The 21,445-nt window shown below is 35.5% G+C and overlaps 3 protein-coding genes across 3 annotated transcripts; 1 reads left to right on the top strand and 2 right to left on the bottom strand.

Annotated features, from left to right (window-relative positions):
• Window positions 1–619: 619 nt before the first annotated feature.
• Window positions 620–10,848, bottom strand: LOC114538941 (ubiquitin-like modifier-activating enzyme 1). The gene is made up of 34 exons (XM_028559778.1): window positions 10,581–10,848; window positions 10,432–10,496; window positions 9,726–9,811; window positions 9,389–9,471; window positions 8,935–9,069; window positions 8,722–8,828; window positions 8,493–8,583; window positions 8,015–8,098; window positions 7,884–7,932; window positions 7,521–7,618; window positions 7,327–7,419; window positions 7,190–7,243; window positions 6,866–6,925; window positions 6,643–6,753; window positions 6,305–6,406; window positions 6,085–6,165; window positions 5,677–5,929; window positions 5,454–5,522; window positions 5,229–5,311; window positions 4,904–5,017; window positions 4,592–4,656; window positions 4,422–4,470; window positions 3,919–4,065; window positions 3,692–3,766; window positions 3,447–3,510; window positions 3,180–3,251; window positions 2,941–2,997; window positions 2,713–2,801; window positions 2,317–2,409; window positions 2,127–2,213; window positions 1,748–1,852; window positions 1,547–1,645; window positions 1,035–1,135; window positions 620–928 (listed from the first exon to the last, which is right to left on the bottom strand). The coding sequence occupies exons 1-34, from the start codon at window positions 10,698–10,700 to the stop codon at window positions 793–795; spliced, it is 3,177 nt and encodes a 1,058-aa protein (XP_028415579.1). The 5' UTR covers window positions 10,701–10,848; the 3' UTR covers window positions 620–792.
• Window positions 10,849–15,212: 4,364 nt separating this feature from the next.
• Window positions 15,213–19,003, bottom strand: LOC114538936 (vesicle-associated membrane protein 7-like). Its single transcript, XM_028559774.1, has 9 exons — window positions 18,838–19,003; window positions 18,220–18,377; window positions 17,824–17,881; window positions 17,531–17,580; window positions 17,329–17,416; window positions 16,887–16,980; window positions 16,714–16,781; window positions 16,227–16,319; window positions 15,213–15,790 (listed from the first exon to the last, which is right to left on the bottom strand). Exons 2-9 carry the CDS (start codon window positions 18,363–18,365, stop codon window positions 15,728–15,730), a joined length of 660 nt encoding a protein of 219 aa, XP_028415575.1. The 5' UTR covers window positions 18,366–18,377; window positions 18,838–19,003; the 3' UTR covers window positions 15,213–15,727.
• Window positions 19,004–19,138: 135 nt separating this feature from the next.
• LOC114538948 (DNA-directed RNA polymerases I and III subunit RPAC2-like) lies at window positions 19,139–21,420 on the top strand. Its single transcript, XM_028559786.1, has 5 exons — window positions 19,139–19,183; window positions 19,803–19,906; window positions 20,559–20,635; window positions 20,868–20,947; window positions 21,212–21,420. The coding sequence occupies exons 1-5, from the start codon at window positions 19,139–19,141 to the stop codon at window positions 21,266–21,268; spliced, it is 363 nt and encodes a 120-aa protein (XP_028415587.1). The 3' UTR covers window positions 21,269–21,420.
• Window positions 21,421–21,445: the final 25 nt, after the last annotated feature.

The following is a 21,445-nucleotide window of genomic DNA, read 5'->3' as shown; positions in this document are numbered from 1 at the left end:
TGACGTCAAACGCGGAAAGTCTGATGTTACACGAAATTTAATTGGCTCCACAAAACTATCGAGCCAATCACACTTCGTGTAATATCAGACTTTCCGCGTTTGACGTCATTATGAAAAAGGTCTATTGCATTCAGCAGGGCAGGTGAGAAGTTTATAACTTACGCCTAGTTTTCATTCAATATTACTTTTAACTTCTACGGCAGATGTAAAAGTGTCAGCATATTTCTGCTATACGTGCAAAAAACGTTTATACCACTATGCGTTGCACACAAAGACGAGATCAATCCAGTCTTCTGTCGATTGTCTACATCGATCGACCGAATGACAGGTAACGACCAAATGAGAACTAGGTTTTTCTTTGATCTATCAATTCGCTACGACTTACTAGGTTATGTAGGCGAGTAATGGGTGATAATGGGTGACCTACAAGCATAGCTACAAGACAACCAAACTGTTTTGGATTATATGGTGATCTCCAACATCGACAGGACCAGACAGATACAAATGAAGGAAATGGCAAGAAATACAGTGGATGGAAATTATGACAGTCGTAGAGCAAATTACGTGGAGGAAAAATACTGCCTTAACCCACCCTTATTAAAACAAGATAACTACTTGACAATTATTTGTATTTCAAAGGAATAGGAAATATCATTAGCTAATACATAAAACTTAATAAAGAAGCAACTAATATTAAATTAAAGAGCACATGCAGTTCTAGTTAAGATATTTGTGATACAATGCAGCTTTAGCTTCATGTCATGAGCACATTCGTGTTCACAAGTTGCATGTTTATCGAAACTTATATCGGACATAAGGGACTTCGACATCTTCACCATCAGCATCATTACAGCATAATTCAAAAACTAAGGCTTTAACATGAGGCTTGATCTTCTTCTTAGATACTTTTGCGACAAGTTCTGTCATTCTAAAAAAACAACATTACGGTATTCGTTGGCGTCAGAAGGATGAAAAATAAATGCTCAATCAAACGCAAGCAATCCCTCCCTCTTCAACTTTAAAGTATTACTCACGTCAGAGGTAGACGTTCCTTCAGTTTAGATTGAGACATAAAAAACGAGTAGAGCATACACACGCCTTGTGATAACATGGACACTTCTAGCTTATGCTCATTCTGTAATCAATGCAATAGAAATCCACAATCACTAAATTTCAAATACATACAGTAAATAATGAAGTCACGACGAACCACATTCAAGATCGTCAGAAACGTCATGTTTAATAATTGGGTTCTTAGTTAAGGAGCAAGATAGATAAATCAGTTCGTGCCGAAAATGTAAAAGAACACTTCTCAACGTCTCGACACTAATGCCTTTTCCAACTAAGACCCATAAATATCGAGCACTTTTTTTGAACCGATTTGTCTAATCCAAAATTTGAAAAAGCTGTTCCCTGCTATTCCCTGATTATGCAAGACAAAATTTTGGCTCAATTACATAAGAGTGTGTAACAACGAAAACAAAGCAACCTACAGGCCCGACAACTTCACAAAACGTCAAAATATAAGTCAGCTTTGTTTTCTTACTTGAAAGTAGTCCATGAATTCTTGAAGGGTAAGTTCTTCTCCCTTTTCGTTCAGCGTTAATTCAAACCGATCCCATAGGCTAAATTCTGTCTCGTTATACTAAAATAAAATGGGCCATAAGAAATAATGAGTCAAGTTTAATAATCAATTATGAAATGGAAAGATCTGAATAAATAAAATATATTAGGGTAAGCTTCTTACTTTATTTTTAGGTGCAGAGATTGGTTCAGAAAATGCGAAGAAAGGCAAAGCTAAATTAATGAATCCATTTTTGAACGTCTCCAATTTCTTACTTCCTTGAATAATCTGCAATGAGGCGGCCCAACAATCATGAGATGCGAGAAAATACGGATACAGTTCAACATTGAACGTGCAAAGGTGTTTATTTTTTTTATATTTTAAGATGTTTCTTTAGGTGTTTATCACGATGCCACCTCCGTATATACCACAGTCCACATGCAGAAGAACATTTACATGTATTTCGTCTGCCCCACTTATGTATTCTTCTAGAAGAAGGGCATATGCTTAAAACGCTAAAGTACTCCAGAAGATGTTAACTATAATTGAGTCCAATCTTTACCTTGTATAGTTCCAAGCATACCAGTCCAGACACAACAGCAGTTGTTGTCGCTATTGCTGGAATTATTTTACCTGCGATTAATTTGCTCTAAACGAACAATCAAACGATGAATGAATGGTCTTAGTAACTCCATGTGAACAGCCAAACAGGCCCTAATATAGTGTTAATAAAACATGGTAATATTTGTTACCTTGTGTCTATCTGCAGGAGCTATATCATAGTTTTCAGCTCGGAGGTTTGAACATGCCACAATGAAGTCCATATGGAAGTTGGTATCATCATCCTAAGTAATATTTAAACCTGTCAGCGCTTATTTTGCTCTCAACCCTTGGTAATGGTTAATTCATGAGCAGAAATTGGGTAGAATTCGAATGTCCAGAATTTTCGCCTTTTATTCTTGCACAGTATATTGACTGGTCATTTCGAAATTATACTAGAAAACTGATAATAGCTAATAGCAAGATTGGCAGCGCATCGTGTCGTTGTTTTTCTTTAAGACGAGCTCCTTCACTATCGCCAGTCCTTCGTTGCAACTTGAGATGGCAATTTCAGTAAAAGAAAAGTTACAACTTGCTATATGCCGTACCTTTTCAAATTCAACATTTGAAATTTTTATTCCACTCAATACTTCGGCTGAGGGCAGTTTCGACATTAATTTATCGACTTCAGTTTGTTCTAAATGGAATGAAAACAACACATTATTCATAAGTGCATGCAAAGTAGGGCGTTTACGATTAAACACAGTCATTATTATGTTAATAATTATGTTAACATGAATTTTGCAATGCAGGAAGGATCATGCAGCTGTGCTTACCTACTGACGCTTGTGTCGCAGCCTCGGCCTCCTGGTCGCTCACGTGTATTTTAACTCCTACAAAATCACAACATTACATTTTAACGACAATTGCAGGACGGAGAAGTCAACAATTCACGCACACATATACTGTACATTTATTCGCAGGAAAAAATAATTTCAAACTTGACTAACATTGCAGGGCGGAATTCACGCAATTCACACAATTCACGCACACATACACAACTAGACTAACATACCTGTTTTAGGTTTAAATGTTGGAACAGTGATCTGTTCCAAAATCTCCAGAATAAACTTTCTGTCCACCGAACCTATCAAGGCGATTATACTACATTTAATAAAATTCTAGACACAATAGTATTTGAAATGCATTTGACCTGGGAGCCTCGTGAATATTGAGCCAGTTGCCTTTGCGCATGTGGTGTTGAGATCGAGGGTCACAAAACGTATTCGTGACGTAATCATCAAAAGGAATTGTTCAGAAAGGTTGTTTGATATGTACTAACCTTTGAGATTATATACAAAAGCGCGCAGATTGGCAGCAGATGTTATGAAATTCATGTGCGTTTCCTGCAAGTATAAATGATTGAGAAATAGCCGGATGGAACAGTCATTATTAAATCTTCATGGTTAATAATAGAGGCTAATCTAAAATTTAACATAACACAACTGACAATTTAAAACAGGAGAGATATAGTGGAGGACACTTATAATGATAAATACCAAAGGTAAGTAACGAAATGTAACGTACGTTGCAAGGATCAAATATTAAAGGATGTGGACATCGTTTTGGACCTGACCAAAATGGTTGACCAGAGCTGGTTGTCTAAACAGAAAATATGAAAAACGTCAGAGGAGATGAGAGCGACATTATACCACTGCCATTTTGTTTATGTATACTTGTATCTATTTCCTGCAATACATTACGCTATATAGACAGTTGCAACTTATACTCCAACAATACGACATGTAACAAACCTGATCTGGGGGGAAGTTATGAAGAAGTTGTGCAATTTGATTATGATAATTTTCTTGAAATAGAAATCTTGCCCACTTCACACAATCAGCGAAATTCTTTGGCAGTTCGTCCACGAGATTTTTCTGAATATTTTCTAAAGTTTCAACCTTGATAGAAAAAAAATTCTACGTTTACATGCAATTCAAACTTTGGAACGTAACTTAGAGTTAAGACAACTAAAATGGTCGCTATAAAGGTCTGTAGAGTATGTGGCCTGAAGACTCGCGTGTGATAAAGATGAATGGATTAATCCCGCTTTGTGTTGGGTGAAAATGCACTGTACTGTTTATCATACAATATTTTGTCGCGGCCAAGGAAAGATTAAAACCAGGCTGGTTTTCTTGAAAGATTTTGGTGGCCCATTACAGAGCATAATCCAATTCTTAGGAAAAAACTCTAAGCTTGTCTCAGTCATATGATCTCAATAAAATTCCTTGCATGCAAACATTGGGACTTTTCAAACCTGTTGAACACCTGGTAGCTTCGCAAAACGTTCTATGAATTTAGGATCACTAGAAAAAAATCAAAATAAAAAAATACTGAAATACTAAAAAAATACATCATCAATAGCAGTCATTTACACAGTCTTATAACTTGTTGTTCTATATGAATGAAAACAAGTAGCTACTGTACCTTAGATACTGCGAAATATTCTCTGCTGCTTGGGTGAATAAACCTTCAAACGCATCCCTTGCCCACTAAAGAGGAATTATTGACCCTTATTGACCCTCGCACATGACGTCACAGTAGGTATTTGGCGGACAGATTAATGTAGAAAAATTTTTGGCAATTTTGTCTCTGGAGTCAGACATACTTTTCATATTTATCTTTAGTTGACATGCACTGTATACAGCCTGTTCCGTGATATTACCATGATGGTACACAGTTATAGGTATAATCACCGTAAGGTATATTATTTAACATGCACATGAGATATGATGATACCTGTAGCGTATGTTCTATGGCATTTGGGAAATTCTTCAATGTGCAAATTGGTATGGATTTCTCTGGTGGATCTTGACTCGAACTGTATGACTCAGTTAAGAATGGAAAAACCACCTTAAAATAAATGGATATTTGTGAGGGTTAAGATATACTCACATCCACAAAAAACATTCTTTCTGCGAGGAAAGAAAAACTTTACGTCCCTTCTGCATCTTACATGAATTTTTATGCCGAAGGTTTTATATATATATGGGTGAATATTAGTATTGCCCTCTTCATCCCGCCGCAGTCGATGCACCCCCGTGTAGATGCATGCACACTCTACCTGTATGTTGCCTTTAGTTCCCAATGTCCCAGACTCCAATAACGGTTTTCTGTAATAAACACACCTTCTATCCATGTACATTCCTACAAACATAAACAGACACATTTATCTTTACACTTGTGTCCTTCGTCGACTCATCACTACAAGGACGTCTTCATTCATTGTGCGGATAAAAATATGTAAAAAAGATCATTTATCCCGCGCGCGTTATGTTCGCGAACTTACTGGCGTCAATATTATCCAAAGCATTCGCAACTCCATCTAGGTTCTCAAAAAAATCATCATCATATATTTTTAAGAATAGTTAAGAAATATTTCGATCTGCATATCGGTGGGAAGAAAAGATGAAATCTGGTCAAAAATGATAACTAGAAATAAACAAATGAACAGCGGGAACAATGTGTGGCCAAGGATCCTTGTTTACAAAGTACATTGTTGTAAAGGATATTTTCAGTATCTGGGCCAACTCTGTTCTGATGCGAGACGATATGAACATCCGGGTTCATGGTCTTAACAGCACGAGCCGCTACATCGGACTTGAGTTTTTGAACATCAGCAGGTCGAAATAGAAACTGACGATTAAGGTTTGATCTTTCAATACTATCCATATCTGTGACGTATATCTTGCCTCGAGGATCTGATGCAAGACCAATCATAGAGAAGTTCTTTAACAGCTCACAACCAATTGCTCCAGAACCAACCTAGCAAAAGAGAAACAGGTTTTTCTGGTTGATAAGTTATGTACCCATGCATGCAACTGATGCAAGCTTCACTAAGTTGTTGAATTGTCACAACCATGCATGTTTGTGTGGGACAACAGGATGATGTTCAGCCTGTCTCTATGAAATCCACTTACAACAAAATATTTCTGTGTGCTTATTTTTTCTTGAAACTCTTTGCCAAAGACACAAACTTGATTATCGTATCTAGAACCAACCTAAAAATAGGTAAAATAAGATACACAGCCAGCATACAAAGCCAAGTTTACTCGAAACAAAGAACCAATATACCAGCCATTATACGTTTTGAATTCAACACAATCGAAAGCTGTTAAACCAAGAGGCAAAAAATCTTACTGCTTTGCACGATTCTTCTGCAATTTCCTGTTCTTCCGGAAGACATTCCAATGCATCGAAATAAAACCATTGTAAAATGGGATGGAACTTCCCACTGCAAGCCTGCGCGACAAATATACAGATATTCGATAAAAAAAACACGAGGCTGGGTTCAGACGGGCTAAAAGGTGATATTTTTTTCTTGTGGTACGCGTGTAGAACATAATAAACGTTTTGAATACAACTTGCAGGACAACTTGCAATGACTTGCATTTCAGACAAGTTTCGCCATTATAATATTATCTTAATCTATATTATTCCAGAACATTTTCTCTTCTAAAGTAGTTAGAACAAGTTACCTTCATGACTTCCTGGGCAGCAATACCTCCAATAACGCCTTGCATGGGACATAAATCTCCTCTGGCTTGGTAAGATAATTCTCGCAATAACTTCTCGTCGATCTCGTCAACCTAAGAATACGAGGAGTTCTTTTAGCACCTATGTCGTAAACTTAGTTGACTCGCGAGCTTGGTGTTCAGCTCGCCAATACGACGCCATACCAGGTTTTAATAATTTCCCCACCTTGCTACAGGCAATCCCGTTAATTTCTTTTGCGATCTCAACTAGTTTATTGCCATCCTCCTAAAAATATGAATAAACTAAATATTAATTTTATTTGTTTTTATACCCATTGATACTATGTTTAATTGATACTACAGTAGTTACCATACACACAGATTTACGGTAACATAGTAAATTTGAAAAAATTGTATCACTGCATGTTACTGTAGTTATAATTGTTATACTAATCTGGCTATATATAGGATTATACTGCAATTACAACAAATTGCCCCACACCGAAACTTTTGCATCTACATGCATCTACATTGGAGTTGTTTTTTTTACCTGATTTCTGGAACGTGGAAGTGATGAGTTTCTTTTCATAAATTCATGTAAAGCCTAAATGAAATGTCATCAGTTTTACAGAACGGTAAAGTGTAAAGATTTTTCTACAGGATACAGTATGTACGTTATAACAGTACCTGAAAACCAAGATGTAGTTGTGCTGGACGTTCAAATTTGGCAAAGTCCGTGATAAGAAATTCTGGATCGTGAAGTGCTTTCTTTATTGATTTCTAAAGCAGATAAATAACCGTGTAAAGTATAGTAAAGGAACTAAAAAACTGTACAACGACATCCGTTATTCCGCATAACCCTCAATGATAATAATACTTACGAAGTTCACTGTCTTTGGCATTTTGCATTGTACAGCATAACCACCAGCAGTATAATCTGAGAGACCTGTTGTGTCTCCAATACTAAATGTATAAGGACCTAAAAGAAAGAATTAAATATAAAGATGTTTGAATTGTGATAGCCTCAGTGGGGGTAACTATAGACCAGCTGTTCATCCAATGTAGATCTTATATCATACACTCTTTATTTCTACAACGACTAAGGATTAGGTGGAGCAGCAGTATGTTTTACAATGGAAAGAAACTTCTATTGAGTATTTTCTAATGTTACACTATGATGCATGCTATCACTTCAACCAAAACAAACAATAGAAAACAAACATCAAAATGAACGATGGAGTTACCCAAAACTTTAACTTTTCTTGGTTCACAATCGTTTAACTCTGTCATGCCCTAATGATGTCAAAACATAGTTATTCAATTTCAAATTCACAAGGTTTTAACCAAGCTAAGGTCATGATATTTTTCAAATCACCTGCACTTCTTTGAATGTAACATAATCTCCACTCTCAAATCCATGTCTTTGTTCATCCAAGCAGGTTACAATGCTTTCTTCACCCTAATTTTAAAACACATGATTGCATCAAGAAACAACACTACGTATATGTACATAATTATTCATGTACTTAATTGTTTTGTACATCTGACATCCTGTTGAAATACAAATACACAATTTTAACTGGTTCAATTTGCCATTAACTACAACCAAATATTCTAACTTTAACTAACTTTCATTTAATAACTAACTTCAATACTTTACTTAATAGTTAACTATCACTACAAATGGTATCTTGGTTTACTGATTAAATGTTGATTAGTTTAACCAAAGCTTAAAACAAATTCTCAAAGAAATATTTCTAGGAGCTCTTTTGTTATGTTAAATTCATTTCAGAACAGTATCAACAATCAACTGAAGTAGAAAAATCATAAAAAAAAGTTACGATTAAGTATACCTTTGTTATAGCAGAAACCATTATTGTAATTGCTTGCTCTCCATTTGTATCTGTGACAATGAAGTTTTCGCCAAAATCACAAAAGATTTGACTAAAAATAAAAAGGCAGAGTGAGGATTCAAATAAGTGCATATTTGTTTTCAAGTCGTTAATTATCCCAAGTTCCCAACATCTTAACATTTAGAGAAATAAATGAATTATTTTACAAATAGTAATGGTTATATCCTACCCAAAGAGACCTCTTGTGTCTGCAATTAAAAATTTGATGCCCTCATTGTGACAAAATTCCCCAATCCATGTTTGTTCATCAGCAGCTGACGTTGTCAGAACAACAACCTTAAAATTAACAAATACATCAGTACAGTTTCAGAAAAATGAAATATTAAGTTCACGACCAATCTTCTTCATAGCAATGTAAAGTATATCCATATCTATTACAAACCTGGAAGTTTAAGAGTAACTCCTTTGTAATTTGCTTGGTACATGTTGATACAGGAACATAACTATTCAGTTCAGACACATGAGGTTGGGTGACAAGTGCACGGTTTTTACCAACATCATCAGCACGGAAAAAATACTAGAAATTACAAAATCATGAGCTGATATTCAAATTGGGATGCAAGAAATAAATACTGTAGATTCTGCAATATCTTAAGGTGCATATATATTTATGTTTTTGGCAGATTTAGAAGAGAATGAATGATTGTTCAAAACTGCTTGTAAAATATTCATGAATACCAGTTTGGCAAGACAAAGGATTTAATCAATACAATCAATTATAAAGGTTCAAACGCCATAAGATCAACCTTTAGGTTCACATATCTTTGACCAGTTTAAAATTTGTGTAGTATAATAATAATTAATGTTATAGTACAAATAATTTAAATGATGTTTACCTGAGATGAAAGGTCTTCTATATTAACATTACCAGTATCATGGAGTGTTACAGATTTGACTCCACCAAGGACAATATTTTTAGCTAAACCAAATGAATATCAATAAATTTACCGGATTTTACAATTAATGTCGTAGTTTAGATTTTAACTGTATATTGAAAAATCAAAGATAAAAAAACTTTTTTGTAGTGGGCCATCCCCCTATTAAACTAAATGCTAAAGAAGAGACTGTTTTTGGTTCTTGTATGTACATACGGCTTTATCTCATTCAACTGACTATAAATGATTATAAATCATATGTATGTTTCATATAAAAATGAAACCAATTTGCATTTACCTATTTCAACCCCAAGCCCTCTCATGCCTGAGATAAAAACATTAGATCGAGCCATCTTTTGCATAGCTTCGTGACCCAATACATAGCTGTGAAAACACACAAAAAAATCACATTTAAACACATGGCAAATTTAAATGGTGCTTTATATGGGAGTGATATAAGTTGAGCAATTTGTGCATGAGAGTTGGGAAATTTTTGCTGAAATCATTCTTCTACCTCCTCACCTCCCTAAATGAATCATATGGCTGTTTATAACCGCAGCAGCATTGGGAAGGACAATACTTAGAAAAGTGCATTCAATTGCAGTGTGAAGTGCCCTTCACCTTGTTTTATAATATCTTAGAAGCCACATTGCCAACAAAGGCGTATAAGATCTAGTTGCTAAGTAATTTTGGGCACAAATGTAATTGCACAAGTTGGAAATTATGATTGCAAAACTTAATGCAACAAAGCGAAAAAATATTGTTTTCCCATGGCCTATATTGTGTTGACAATTTTTAGGTGGAGAAGGGTGCATATAAAGTACACACCATTGCATTATAGGTTAAACAAATATACATTAATATTCTGAAAATAAAAGCACCTTGTACTTTCCTTTTACCGAATGTCATAAAAATATTCGTGAATAAGAACATGTGAATACCTGATCTTTCAAATTAAAACAAAATGTTATAATAGGTATTTGAATATACAAATGCAAACTTACAGCTGTCTTGAATACAGACTTTCGTCAATTTGTGAGTGGTTCTTTGACGTATCCATGTCACTGTCCTACACAAGTAATAAACGTAGGTATTATCATACTGACTTGATATTTAAATCCTAGAATATTAGACAAGTAAAACATAAACACACCGTATGGTTGTTAAAATTGTTATTATTCAATTTTATTGAGTTTTCTTCACTACTTTCGTTGTCTCTTCTGGCTTTCTTTGCAGGAGGAGAAGAGGTCAATTCCTCAGAATTTGCAGACATCTACCATAAATGTATTGAATAGACTACCAGAAGAGTACATTTATTTCAACACTTTGATGATAAACGTTTCTACTGGTAACTTTTACAAAAAATAAAGAAATTTAAGCCAGGAACAACCGGTACTTGAATATAAACGTGTTTCAAGCCACTGTACACAGAATTGACCATGACGTAATTTAAACGCGCGGGGACAGAGGTTAATCAGTGGGTTCATCACGCGCGCAGAACGTAGTCCAACGCAGGCACTTAGCTTGGAAAAGTTTCTATCACAGTGCTTCTATCTACTGTTCAATGGGATCACACTGATGAGATCGAATTTTACAAATCAGTTTTGTGACAATATGAAACTAAAGGCACAAATAACAATACCTATAAAGTCACAAATTATCTTTTGCTTTGCCGTACATAATTATACAATCACATGTAATACTACAAGTCTACAACATACAAAGCAAGGATTCACGGCGTTTGTGACTGTGGGTGGTACAAAAGTCAGATCGTGCAATTTTAACGAACAGTCGAACACCAACTAACTAGACTAACGTTTCTAGCGGATTGTCTGCAAATAGATAGTAAAGCCCCGTACTGGCCGTACAGCCACAAGCAAGATATCCTTGACTATATGGTTAACTAGGTTACCTGTGTTTACCAGCTAGATGACTTTGATGGGTTTACTAGATGACTTTGGTAGTTTGGTTTACTAGATGACTAAAGTTTACTAGATAGCACTGGTTACGAGATTGTATCGACCAATCAACCTAGTTTTTAGGAACGAGGTTGGGTGAAGACCAACTGACCAACTCCGCGGTTGTAAAAAGACATTAGAAATATTTTTATCTTTCAATTTAACTGATAAATAACCCGAGGGAGCAAATGCCTCCCCAGTTCTCCCTGACCTTGTCGTTTCACAATTTAATTTTTTTCTGGGAAGGACTAGCGTCCCCTGCGTCTTGACTTCTTGTTTTATTCCACTCCGCAAACTTATATAAAAAGACTCTCTTCAGAGCCAGGCTTGTCCACGCGTTTGTTAATCGATACAGTCATACAGACTTAAAGAAACCACAAAGAGAGGGAAATTCAAAGGTTTTGCTGTAAGGGTTCCCTAGCTCCCTTTTTAAAATGCTGTACCATTAGCCGTCTCATTGAAACAATTAGCCTTTCTCACGATGACGAATGTGCCGCCATTTTTGGGGTACTTTTTTTTTAAATTGTGAGCGCAAGACCTTGTCAGGGCGGCTGTCTTTAATTTTAGGCTTAATTAATTGTTCAAATGGTCTATGGACTCTTAAGAAATGCTTCTGATGGACTCTTAAGAAATGCTTCTTCTATCCTCAAAAATGGCGGATATTCGTCATCGCGAGAAAGGCCAATTCTCTGCATTCCCTGTGACGTCAACTGCACACACGCCGACGCATCATGTATGGATCGTAAAAATTTCTAAATCTCTACAAGTGGGCGGAACCATTTCACACAAATGTTGTTCAAATACTGAAAAATGCCTTATATTTAGAACATTTGGATTCATCATCATCTAGGCTTATTGCACCAATGAGGCGCACAGGGCCTGAACATTTAGATTAACAAGAAAATAAAACATACATTATGAACAAAATTGTTGCATTTGAAGAAATTATCATCCAAGATATTATCATTCATGTTCGTGCTGCCCGGAGTAAAATACAACAGAACTTCTCTTTTCTTCTACAGAGTTTTGGGCACATGTCTCTTGGGCAAACACTGAATCCACCACATGGTGGGCATGGCATACGCAATGGAACACATGCCACGACTAGAAACGAAAATTAACACAATTCAAACATTCAAATAAAATTTGGCGAAGGGCATGTCACATTCACAGTAGTATAAGTGCCCAGGAAAATATAACATATTTATACTAACATTTTGAAGTAGGCTTGCAATAATCTGAGGATTCCCCGTCATAAACCACCATAATGCTAAGCAGGATAAAAACAAATTGAGTCTTCATTGCAGGTGCGTTCCTAAAACGAAAATATAAGGAGTCTAGGCTACGTTCTGGACTGGACTGGACGGGATTGGACGAATTTGGAACCGTGCTTGAATTCGGCGTTCAATTCAGGTGTTCACACGGTGAAAATGCATGAAAATTTGACTGGATTCACACGAGGAAACGTGGTGAATTCGAGCACGGTTCCAACGCCCGTCCCGTTTGAACGCAACCGTCGTGCCAATAGACTGTAGTATAAAGTATAAACAGGTACAATGAAGGCAAGATGACCCATGACTATCTTGATTTCTTGGCAAAAATTAAATTGGTGTAACAACGATACTCAGTCTAGATATCCGATACAATGCATGCGAAGGCCCAAAAAATTTCAAACTTACCTAAAATGTAAATCCAATAAACCAATAATCAACAAACCAGTTTCAACAGTTTACCAGTAACGCCAGACTGATAACTACATAGAACTACATATCATAGAGTGCTTTTTATAACAATGTTGACGAAATAAAAGGAAAGATTTCTTTCAGCGTGAAAGAAAGTCTTCTGACAAGATAATAAATATATTCCGGAACTGAATCTACATTACTACCAGTTTGACAGTTTCAGCATTACAAGTGTTACAATAAGACGTGCAACAATGAGTTGAGGAGATGTGATAAACAGAGTGCTTGAAGTGCTTGTGTTGGCAAAAATAGGCAAATACCTGGGGCGTAGCCCCTGTTTTGGCAAAGTGGTCGAAATTGGTCGACAGCAAGTCGGGTTTTTGTTTGGAGGCTTGCTGGCGCAAGCTATAAAACCAATTCGTCTGACGTTCTTGCAACTCTTGATTGGAAAACGTTGGAGAAAAGACGAAAACGGAGTAAATCTTGATTAATGTATAGATTTTTAAATAATTTGACCGCACCGAACTTTAAAATTCGTTTACAATTTCTTAACGTTTTAAATCATATAGTGACGCGAAATTAGCACAAGCAGAGCATCCCTTATATACCATTATTCTTCCTTTTGCCTTTTTTAAGATAATTTTGAATGTAAGTATTTCGACGCCTTTCCCCTTCATGGAGACCAACAAATGCATGTTGATGAAGCCAGCGTCGTTCAAATTTAATTTTTAAATGAAGTTTGCACATGAGGAAAGTGTACAGCAAGTGTAGTAAGCGTAACAAGTGTAGCAGGCGTAACAAGTGTAGCAAACGTATACCAAATGTAGCAAACGTATACCAAGTGTTGCAGGCGTAACAAGTGTAGCAAACGTAGCAAGTGTAACAAGCTTAACAAGTGTAGCAGGCGTAACAAGTGTAGCAAACGCAGCAAGTGTAACGAACTTAACAAGTGTAGCAGGCGTAACAAGTGTAGCAAACGTAGCAAGTGTAGCAAACGTATGCCAAGTGTAGCAAACGCAGCAAGTGTAACGAACTTAACAAGTGTAGCAGGCGTAACAAGTGTAGCAAACGTAACAAGTGTAACAGGCGTAACAAGTGTAGCAAACAAAGAAGAATTAGCAAGTGAGCCAAATCACTGTGGGCAAACGAAGAAAATGCAGCAAACGTAGAGAGTCGCAAACGTAGAAGCTAGAAATAAGTGTAGAAACAAGTGAAACTATAACAAATGTAGTAGCAAACATAACAATGTAACAAGTGTATTTCAGAATCATTTTCCGAGGTATGAAATATGTATGAATGTGTATGGTATGAATTAAATTCATATTAATCTATATATAGCAAGTGCAGTAAGCATAACAAGTGTAGCAGGGGTAACAACTAACCAGTGTAGCAAATGTCTAACCGCGTCTTGTATTGTTGGTTTCTTGAGCATTCACAGCTAGAACTGTAACGGCACTTTGTTTTTTCGTTATTTCCAAGTCGTTAGTTCTTAATGAATGTTCAGGAAACACTAGATAAGATAACAGCTGACAGATACAAAATAAAACAGGCCTAACGAGCTGTATAGCGAATGTAGAATGTGTAGCAAACGTAAAAATTTTTGCAAACGCAGCAAAAGTATAGAATTGAGGTGCAACAAGCGTAGAAAGAGTCGCAAACTCCGTATAATTAGTGTAGCAAATCGGTAGAAGCTGGCTTAGCAAACATTGGTCTAGCTATAGGTCTAGACCTATCTAGGTCTAGCAAACGTAGAAAGTGTGGCAGTAGAAAGTGTAGCAAGCGCATGCAGAAAGTGCAGCAAAGTATAATATGGAAACACCTGCGTTTCCTGTCACTCTTTTCCTTTGCTGATTTCCGTGCATTCCTGGCGACTGATGCCTTCTTGCGCTTTGCTTCAGCTGCTTCTTCTGCTGAAGTGTTAGCCTTCCTTTTTAAACTATTCCCATTTGTAATAAGCGTAGTGTGAGTTGGCTTTAATGATGGTGGGGTATGAAACCTTTTTTGAATTTATATGTGGGGCTTCGAGCAATTTTTTCAATGCTGGATGGGGTATGAAATATTTTTCAATGTTTTGAAAATAGCCTCCGCCCCCCATTACACATACTTTATGACCGCTCCCTAAACACCACATAAACAATTCCTTACAGTAATTAAATTTATTTGCACGAATTTGGTTAATTAGCAGTGTATGTCTGTATACCACAAAACAATATGTATGTATTGATGTATAAAAATCATCGATTATGCACAATATTTACGCGAGAAAAAACTACTAAACAAGACTGGCCGCGACTCCGTGCATCAACATTAGCTTTCTACCAATTTTGTTATAGCTATCATCATCAGTCTGTTACGATGAAACTTTGAGGCATTTTTGTATAATAATTCATGGTAGCATATTGTCGGTATTGAATACCGTAAATAGATCTCTCTATAGTGATCTCAGTGATTGTGATACCGCATATTCTCTTTAAGTATTAAAATAGCAAAAAATTCCAAAATTTCCAATAATTAAGAGGTGTTTCTTAGATATCCCAACCAGAAGCTCGTCAAAAGACTAATTTTGTCCTATGCAGTGCATTGCTGGTCGTCACCAGCACTTTTTAGATTTTATATAATTGCATGTCTAGAAATTAATAATCCGAGTAAATCCATGGTTTTTATGTACATTTCTTCCAATCCAATCCACCACATGCTGCCGAGATAATGAAGTACAGGATAATCTAGAACAATGAACAAGCACTGTTAGTTTGAAGAAAAATATATAGACTTCATTCTGTATTGGAATAAAGGCAAACTATATATACGCACAACTGATGATACACCTACATAGAAATATTTGGATAAAGATAAATAACTTATTTTCACAGGATATTCTAATAGCTGCATAACTGCTACTTAACAGACATTTCAATTTTCTCTGATGTCCAGATTGACTATTCTTTGCAAACAACTTAATTAAAAAATGCGTTCCTTATTTGACCAGTTTGTAACCTTTCAGATACAAAAAGAACGTCGTCGTTTTGAGAGAAAGCTCTTTGTCTTTGATCACTTGATTCAAACAACTGATATTAAAATTTAACAACACATGCAGTAAAGTATTCTAACATTATTCTCTTTAATGTTGTAAAACATTAGCGATAAAGCTGATTTACTCACTATAACTACAATCGTGATAATGATGATCATTTTCACATTTTTCCACCACATAACACGTGCCAAGGTTTTGCTTGATTTCTTGAATGTCATTGACTGCACAATATAAAAGATATTACAAATACATTTGAAGCTACGAATTCTTCATAAGCAACCTCGCAGCTTTGCTTTCTACTATATGCACGTAAATCAGACGAATAGAAATTAGAAACAAGTCCAATTCTCAAGAGGATACTGCAACCAGCCAGCCTCGTGCCCATGCAGGTGCATCAAAATAGGCGACTACAGTTTTTTTTATATAGATCTGTGGCTGAGCGAGTCTCGTTTTTCCGTCGCGTCCTCCCCAAGCACCCCTGCGCGCTCGTGCTGATATTAATTATTCAAAAGATTAAAACCGCATTTTAAGCAAAAGACGCCTGGGTATGAGGCTGGCAACCAGTCACAATATTAATAAACACCAATGACATAGATTATCTAAGAATAAACTCACAGCTGTGTTCAGGTCCCTTGAACGGTCAATTAAGAGTTCAAGCCTTTCACCTCGCTGGGATATCGTGTCTATAACCAAATATTGACATAATTATACCATATGTGGTTTATAGTGTTTCTATGCATCCACTCTGGCCTCCATTAGTTTCCTTTTGATGGTAATCCACACAATACCTATATTTTTCACCATAATGTCCTTCAGTTCATCTATTTCACCTTGCACCCTCGCAATATTGTCATCCTTCTCTCCAGATTCAGAATATCGTTTCTGCAACAAATACAAGCTACTGTTATCAAGTGCCTTGGTAACATGGATTTTCTAAAAATTTCCTAAAGTTTCCTAAATATTCCATACTACATCTTGCTTTTCTGCATAATTGTATGATTTTCTGGTTTCTCTTCTCATTCAAGCTAGAATACCCAATAAATAATATCTCCAGCCAAAATTGCTGCCAGAATAGTGTATGTAGAAGCTGAGACTGGGTTGGTTGCTAGTTAAAGTATATATTTGGTCAAATACTATATTGTTTGAACGAAAGTAGCCAAAATAGAACATTGTGCCTCTACTTCTAAGAAGTCAGTTTGGTGGATGTGTAAAAGCAAATATGAACAATACCATCTCTGAGGCTAAAACTCTTGAAAATTCGCTGTTCATTGCAAAAGGTAGGGCAGTGTCAGCTCGTCCTTGATAGGTTCTTTGAAACCTTCAAAAAATATTGCAGGATTAAAGTGTTGGTTCATGATCCTGGGAAACAGGTTGCCTCACACAAAACTTGCTGGGATGACATTTTAAGAGACATTTTAATGAAATATTTTACCTTTTCTTAATTTCAGTCAAAAATAGGAATGCTTTTGAGCGCTCAAAATTCTAGAAATATAAATAGTTAAATATTCAATGGTGAATATTCCTAAGTACAGTACATGTATAGGAATTATTGGCATAGAGAATAATTAAATTTAAGCAGTTATTTCCCATGATTCCTGAAAATCATGTATATCAAATGCTTTTGGCAAGACTACTTATAAATAATAGTAAAAAATCAATAAAAATGATTATTATTGGACAATATAAATTAAACTTATATATATATAGGTCTACTGTTCTACTCACATCATCTGTTATACACAAATAAATTACCCTATCTTCACAAATGTAGTGAAATAGATAGCTACAAGTGAGAAAAACAAAGAAATATTCACATGAAATAAAGCTGATAAAGTGAATTTATTGGGAGCAGTATAGAAAGTTGCTATTTTGAAGGAAAGTCAGAAAAAGTTTTATGGTATAGTGCACGAAAATACTGATTTGGCAGCTAGCTGAAACTATAAAATATTCATTAGGTTAATTATGTCTGGTTTAATTAAGGAGCTATGCTGAAGATTACTGAATAATGTTAAAACATTTAGTTTGACATAAGTTCAGCATGACACAATACCAGTTTTGCAAGCATTATGTGAATACACACTGATTAATTAACTTTATAAAAGCATCAAAAGTATAACTAACCTTGATTGTGTGTATGTAAGTTTGGCATTTTCAGGAGGGATTCTTCCCAGAATCTGGTGGGAAACTTCAGCAAAATTTCCAGCACAAGATGCATGCTTTGCAAGCACCGTCGTCCCCCGGGAAACAACAGAATAAAACAAAGGCATAATGATATCACACTATTAAAATAATAAATAAGATAAAATTGTCATAAAATAAAATGATGAATAACATGCAAAATTATTAGAGAAAAACAAAAGTTAACACTGGATGTTAGAGAATAACGCTCAAGCATTAACTCCTTTTGGTTTATGCATTTCTGGATAGCTTTTATTTCAAAAGTTTAGAAAACAAAATGATACCGAAATAATGGGAACAATTGTGTTCTAAGAAGCAAAGGTCACATGATGGATTAATCATGACGACTTTCTTTGTACAAATATTCAAAACACAGAGTTTGGTCGTCTTGAACTTTCAATTAACTTTTCATTCAGGGTTTAAACACCTAATAGTTACACAAATTTACTATTCAAGTGTAATATAGTAATTATTTGACTAAATTATAGCATTTCACAACAATAACAAATATGTCAAACTAATTTCATACAGACGCCCAACTAATTTTATATTTCTACATACCCTAGGTACTGATCAGCTAGTTATGAAATTAAAACAAAATCAGCAGACCATTCTGTCGAGGTTTCCTAACAATCGGTGTAGAATTAACACAGATTTCTATACGAAAATGCCATAAAAGTCACTGAAGCACAACAAATCTGTCGCAACACAGTAAATTTTTATACATTACAACTTTTGCATTTATATGCAGTACAAATGTACAATATATATTGATAAGGGTAATTTAAGGGTAGATAGGAGTAATATAGTTAAAAATGGGGGATAATATAGGTATCGCAGAGACGTTTGGTGATTTTTCAAGATGGCGGACGACGAGGCTGAGAATTTGAAAAGAAGATTGGAAGTGGTAATTAATTCTGGCTGTGTTTTTTTTTCGGTTTTCTTTCAGCTCCTAAATCATTGATCTATCTTTATGCATCCATAAAACACTATCTATTGTGGATACATGGAAGATAATTTATATTTTATTATAATAATAATAAGCTTTATTTCAACAGGGTATACACTATCAGTAAATTGAAACTGTTCTCCCTAGTGGCCCTGTATCCTATAATAAATATTTAGTAAAAGTTCTATATAAGAGTATAATACAAGATATATAAACATACTAATTGCTAAAATCCTTATTCTGTTAAAATCCAAGTTCATATTGACTTATTTATAGCCAATTAGGTTTTATAAACTACGTTCTACTATATAAGGATACCTTTTCAAGGGCTTCAGGTGTTCACACGGTAAAAATAAATGAACATTTGACAGGTTCTTCATGTTCACAGGAGGAAACCGGACCACATTGATTCTACGTATTTTTTCCCTAGTCGCTGCTCATTGTTATATTCAGAATTTAATAATCATGTAAAATTAAATTCGTAATACTGCAGAACAATCATGCAATTTATGTTGCTAAATAAAAGACACAGGATTGGGTTGTGAATACCACCATATTTATTATCTTGTTTTGGAAGATTCCTACCTCTGGAGCTGAAGATGACGAAACATGTCTGACATTTGTGTTGCATGAGGAAGACCATACTTTGGGGAATGCACTTCGTTATATGATTGCAAAAAAGTATGCCTTAATAATTGAATAGTATTACTACAAATATAGTCATGGCCCAATGTGTAGTAAATACAGTAATAATTGCATTGACACTGTATTAGTATTTACTACTAGATCCTGTCTACAGGTATCCTGTCTACAGGTATCCGGATTCGTTTGTATCCGGAAATTATTTCCTTACGGATTTCAAAGTTTCACTGATTCGGTGGATAGCGATACAAATACGCTGCCATAGAAAGGAGACGGGACTAGAAGGGCCTCAGTGGCGAGCGGCGCAAAGCGTGCTCGTTTCTTTGTGCAAAAATATAGAAAAACTGGCCAGATGGCGAAGCAGTCGCCCAGCACATGTTTATTGACCAAAAAATGACATTGACAGGCTAGGAAATGGTGGAACACACGCGTAATACGACATGCGCGGCTAAATTCATCAATTATGTGGCCCTTCTAGTCCTCTTATTGACGCCGAAATTGCTTCAGGGCATGCGCTATTCACAAATAATGGGCTTGCGATGTAGTTTCTGAACACGTGTTGTAAATTAATTCCTGTTGAAGCTAGTAAATCAATACGGCTATTAAGTGAGCGCGCTTTTTGTTTGAGCTTTGTTCCACATTGGATCCATGGGAACATCAAATATTCCTAACTATATTTAATATCTTTTAGTTCTGACGTTGGTTTTTGTGGCTATACCATACCTCATCCATCAGAACATAAAATTAATATAAGGATACAGACCAATGGTACATAAGTTTGTAAATAATCAATGACAAATTTTAAGTTGTATTACCGTTATCAATGACAAATAAAAACAACGTTTTTGGATCATCATCTGATTATTATGATTATGTACACTCCATACGCTTATCTTCTTTGTTCATTTTCACCACTAGGTGTGTCCAGATACTTATTTGTATATATGACAAGGTGTTAATCCATCAATGTTGGAATATTGAGCTGTGTCTTTTTTCTAAGGTATTCTTGCTGTTGATGCGCTGAGGAAAGGGCTTTCCGATTTGTCCGATCTCTGTGATCATGTACAAGAAAAGTTCGAGGTATTACTAATTTTAATCTTAGAAAAGAAGTTATTGGACACGATATTTCGGTTCCTAAATTCATCCCTACAGTTTTACATATAGGTCTTTGGCATGATAATGAGGGAATAATTGCATACCGAACAGTTCAATTATTTAGATTATTCTGTTATTCTTGTTTCAAAAAGTTATATATGACATTCTTTTGGCCTAAAACCATTCCGACCACAGACTCCAATAATTTTTTCAGGAATCGCAGTTTATTTTTTACTTTTGTTACTGTAGACAGCTGTTAAAGAATTTCGAGAAGAAGGAATAGCAATGGACGAAGAGTCAGATTAGCTATATCTTGCAATAGTATCTGGTCAAATCTCCATACTTTTTCGCCCCGGATGAGAACAGTCAATAAATTTGTAGTCATTTGTAAAAGTCAACTTGCAAAAAACTAAACTTATGGCATGACGCAAAATACAAATTCTTGCATAAACGTGTCATTTAATTGTTTTAGCCACTCTTTTT

This window comes from Dendronephthya gigantea, unplaced genomic scaffold, assembly GCF_004324835.1.
Source record: "Dendronephthya gigantea isolate DGI-Jeju-01 unplaced genomic scaffold, DenGig_1.0 000191F, whole genome shotgun sequence".
NCBI lineage: Eukaryota > Metazoa > Cnidaria > Anthozoa > Malacalcyonacea > Nephtheidae > Dendronephthya > Dendronephthya gigantea.
Note: the sequence above shows the minus strand (reverse complement) of the source record. Positions and strands in the feature narration are given on the sequence as shown.

Coding starts and splice junctions, on each gene's coding strand:
- LOC114538936 (XM_028559774.1), bottom strand. CDS start 18,365: ATGCCTTTGTTTTATTCTGTTGTTTCCCGGGGGACGACGGTGCTTGCA. Junction 17,417..17,530: donor TTGACTGAAATTAAGAAAAG/GTAAAATATTTC, acceptor TATTTTTTGAAG/GTTTCAAAGAACCTATCAAG. Junction 16,981..17,328: donor GAGTTTTAGCCTCAGAGATG/GTATTGTTCATA, acceptor TATTTGTTGCAG/AAACGATATTCTGAATCTGG.
- LOC114538948 (XM_028559786.1), top strand. CDS start 19,139: ATGGCGGACGACGAGGCTGAGAATTTGAAAAGAAGATTGGAAGTG. Junction 19,184..19,802: donor TGAAAAGAAGATTGGAAGTG/GTAATTAATTCT, acceptor TTGTTTTGGAAG/ATTCCTACCTCTGGAGCTGA. Junction 20,636..20,867: donor TATAAGGATACAGACCAATG/GTACATAAGTTT, acceptor CTTTTTTCTAAG/GTATTCTTGCTGTTGATGCG.
- LOC114538941 (XM_028559778.1), bottom strand. CDS start 10,700: ATGTCTGCAAATTCTGAGGAATTGACCTCTTCTCCTCCTGCAAAGAAA. Junction 7,420..7,520: donor TGCCAAAGACAGTGAACTTC/GTAAGTATTATT, acceptor TATCTGCTTTAG/AAATCAATAAAGAAAGCACT. Junction 4,066..4,421: donor AGCTACCAGGTGTTCAACAG/GTTTGAAAAGTC, acceptor TTTTCTATCAAG/GTTGAAACTTTAGAAAATAT.